Genomic DNA, 1,711 nt, shown 5'->3' on the forward strand with positions numbered 1-1,711 from the left:
AATCAAAGAAAATATAACCACAAAAATGTCAAGGAGTCAACATAACTCACTTTAAAAAACAAATGAAACAAATATTATAAAAGACAGCATCATTAAAACACAGAAGAAATCAATCACTTGCAAGAATTATAACATTAATAAAATAAATCAAACTTTTCAACAACAAATCAAAACTACTCATAATCAAAAATTAATTCAATTCAAAGTTCTTTATACCCTAGTGCGCCGTCCGACGCGCCCCCGTCCGATTTTCTCCGTCCCTGATTGGCCGCCCGTGCGTGCTCCCGCTCCCGCCTCCGCGTGCCCGCAGTGGCCCGGTCGCGGTCGAGCTCCCTCTTCCCTTCCCTTCTGCGGCAGCCAGCCACCCCATTACTTCAAACTTTGCATGTAGGCCGTAGTGGATATGGAATACAACATATCCAAATTAAAAGCGATAATTCCGCCGGGAAGGGGTTAAATTGTGGTGTCAAAGTCAATGAGTTGAGGTGCGATGTTTGATGGGGTAAGCCACCAACCCAACCAGACCCAACTATATATATATATTTTCACCCAGGCAACAGAGCGGTGCAAAGCGGTGCAAGATCAACAAAGTAAATAAAAATAGCAAAACATATAAGAAAACTGAAAGGCTTCATCCTGGAGTGATTTTAACCACAGAAAAAACAAACATTCACACCAGATCAGATCTGTCAAGTTTCACACAAAGACACTGAATGAAGGAAATATATATATATTCAATGCACAAGACAGACCCAACATCGACATGGAACATCAATTATTTATCCACTGTGAATCATACCTCATTATCATATGCCGCCGGTGCAAGCACGCTGTGTGGCCAACCGAGATTGAACGGCATCTGAAAGGCAAGGCCCATCAGCTAAAGCATGCGGTGGTTCAGCAGATAAAGGAGAACATTGAACAGTGGGACAATGTGGCTCGAGATACTACACAGTTAACACTGCCCACAATACTGAATGAACCAATCCCGGAACTACCCATTCATGATGGCTACAGGTGCCAGCGGGATCCCCAGTGCCAGTATGTGGCAGGGAACATGAACACCATGCGCAAGCACTGGCAGAACAAGCACAGCTGGTCGCCATATCCCAGCCGTGGCCGTACAGCGCCACAAAAGCGTACGGCAGCACAGGATGAGGTGGACAGATCATGCCAGAAGGTGCAGTTCCAGCAGGTATTTGCATCGCGCAAGGGCTCCCACTACATACAGATCCAGACTAAGGAGACTACTGAGCACACCGGCACGCCAGACCAGAACAGAGCCAGCCATGTCATTGATGAGCTGGAGCGGTTTTACCGGGAACAGCAACGGCAGACCAGCAATGTCATCCAGGCCGGGGAGCACGATGAAGCCAACCCATGGCTGCGGCGGACCAGATGGCCGGTGTACTATCCAACAGGTGGGGGTGGAATGGACGTCCATTCCATTCAGGGTTAGAAAACTGACCAATCAGAGCAGGGCAGATTGGACGTACATTCCATTTGGTTTCAGACGTTGAACGTCTAATCAACTACGGAGTCAATTGACTTCAAACTTTGCATGTAGGCCGTAGTGGATATGAAATACAACATATCCAAATCAAAAGCGATAATTCCGCCGGGAAGGGGTTTCTTTGTATGGTTCAAAGTCAATGAGTTGAGGTGCGATGTTGGAACCTATCATGCCATCAACCCAACCAGACCCAACTAA

At 46.6% G+C, this 1,711-nt stretch overlaps 1 protein-coding gene across 1 annotated transcript; it reads left to right on the forward strand.

Moving 5' to 3' along the window:
• Window positions 1-763: 763 nt before the first annotated feature.
• Window positions 764-1,459, forward strand: HCAG_09111 (predicted protein; the record flags this gene model as incomplete). Its single annotated transcript, XM_001535890.1, has 1 exon — window positions 764-1,459. The coding sequence occupies one exon, from the start codon at window positions 764-766 to the stop codon at window positions 1,457-1,459; it is 696 nt and encodes a 231-aa protein (XP_001535940.1).
• Between the last annotated feature and the right edge of the window lie 252 nt (window positions 1,460-1,711).

Source organism: Histoplasma capsulatum, genomic scaffold, assembly GCF_000149585.1.
Source record: "Histoplasma capsulatum NAm1 scaffold_22 genomic scaffold, whole genome shotgun sequence".
NCBI classification, from domain to species: domain Eukaryota; kingdom Fungi; phylum Ascomycota; class Eurotiomycetes; order Onygenales; family Ajellomycetaceae; genus Histoplasma; species Histoplasma mississippiense.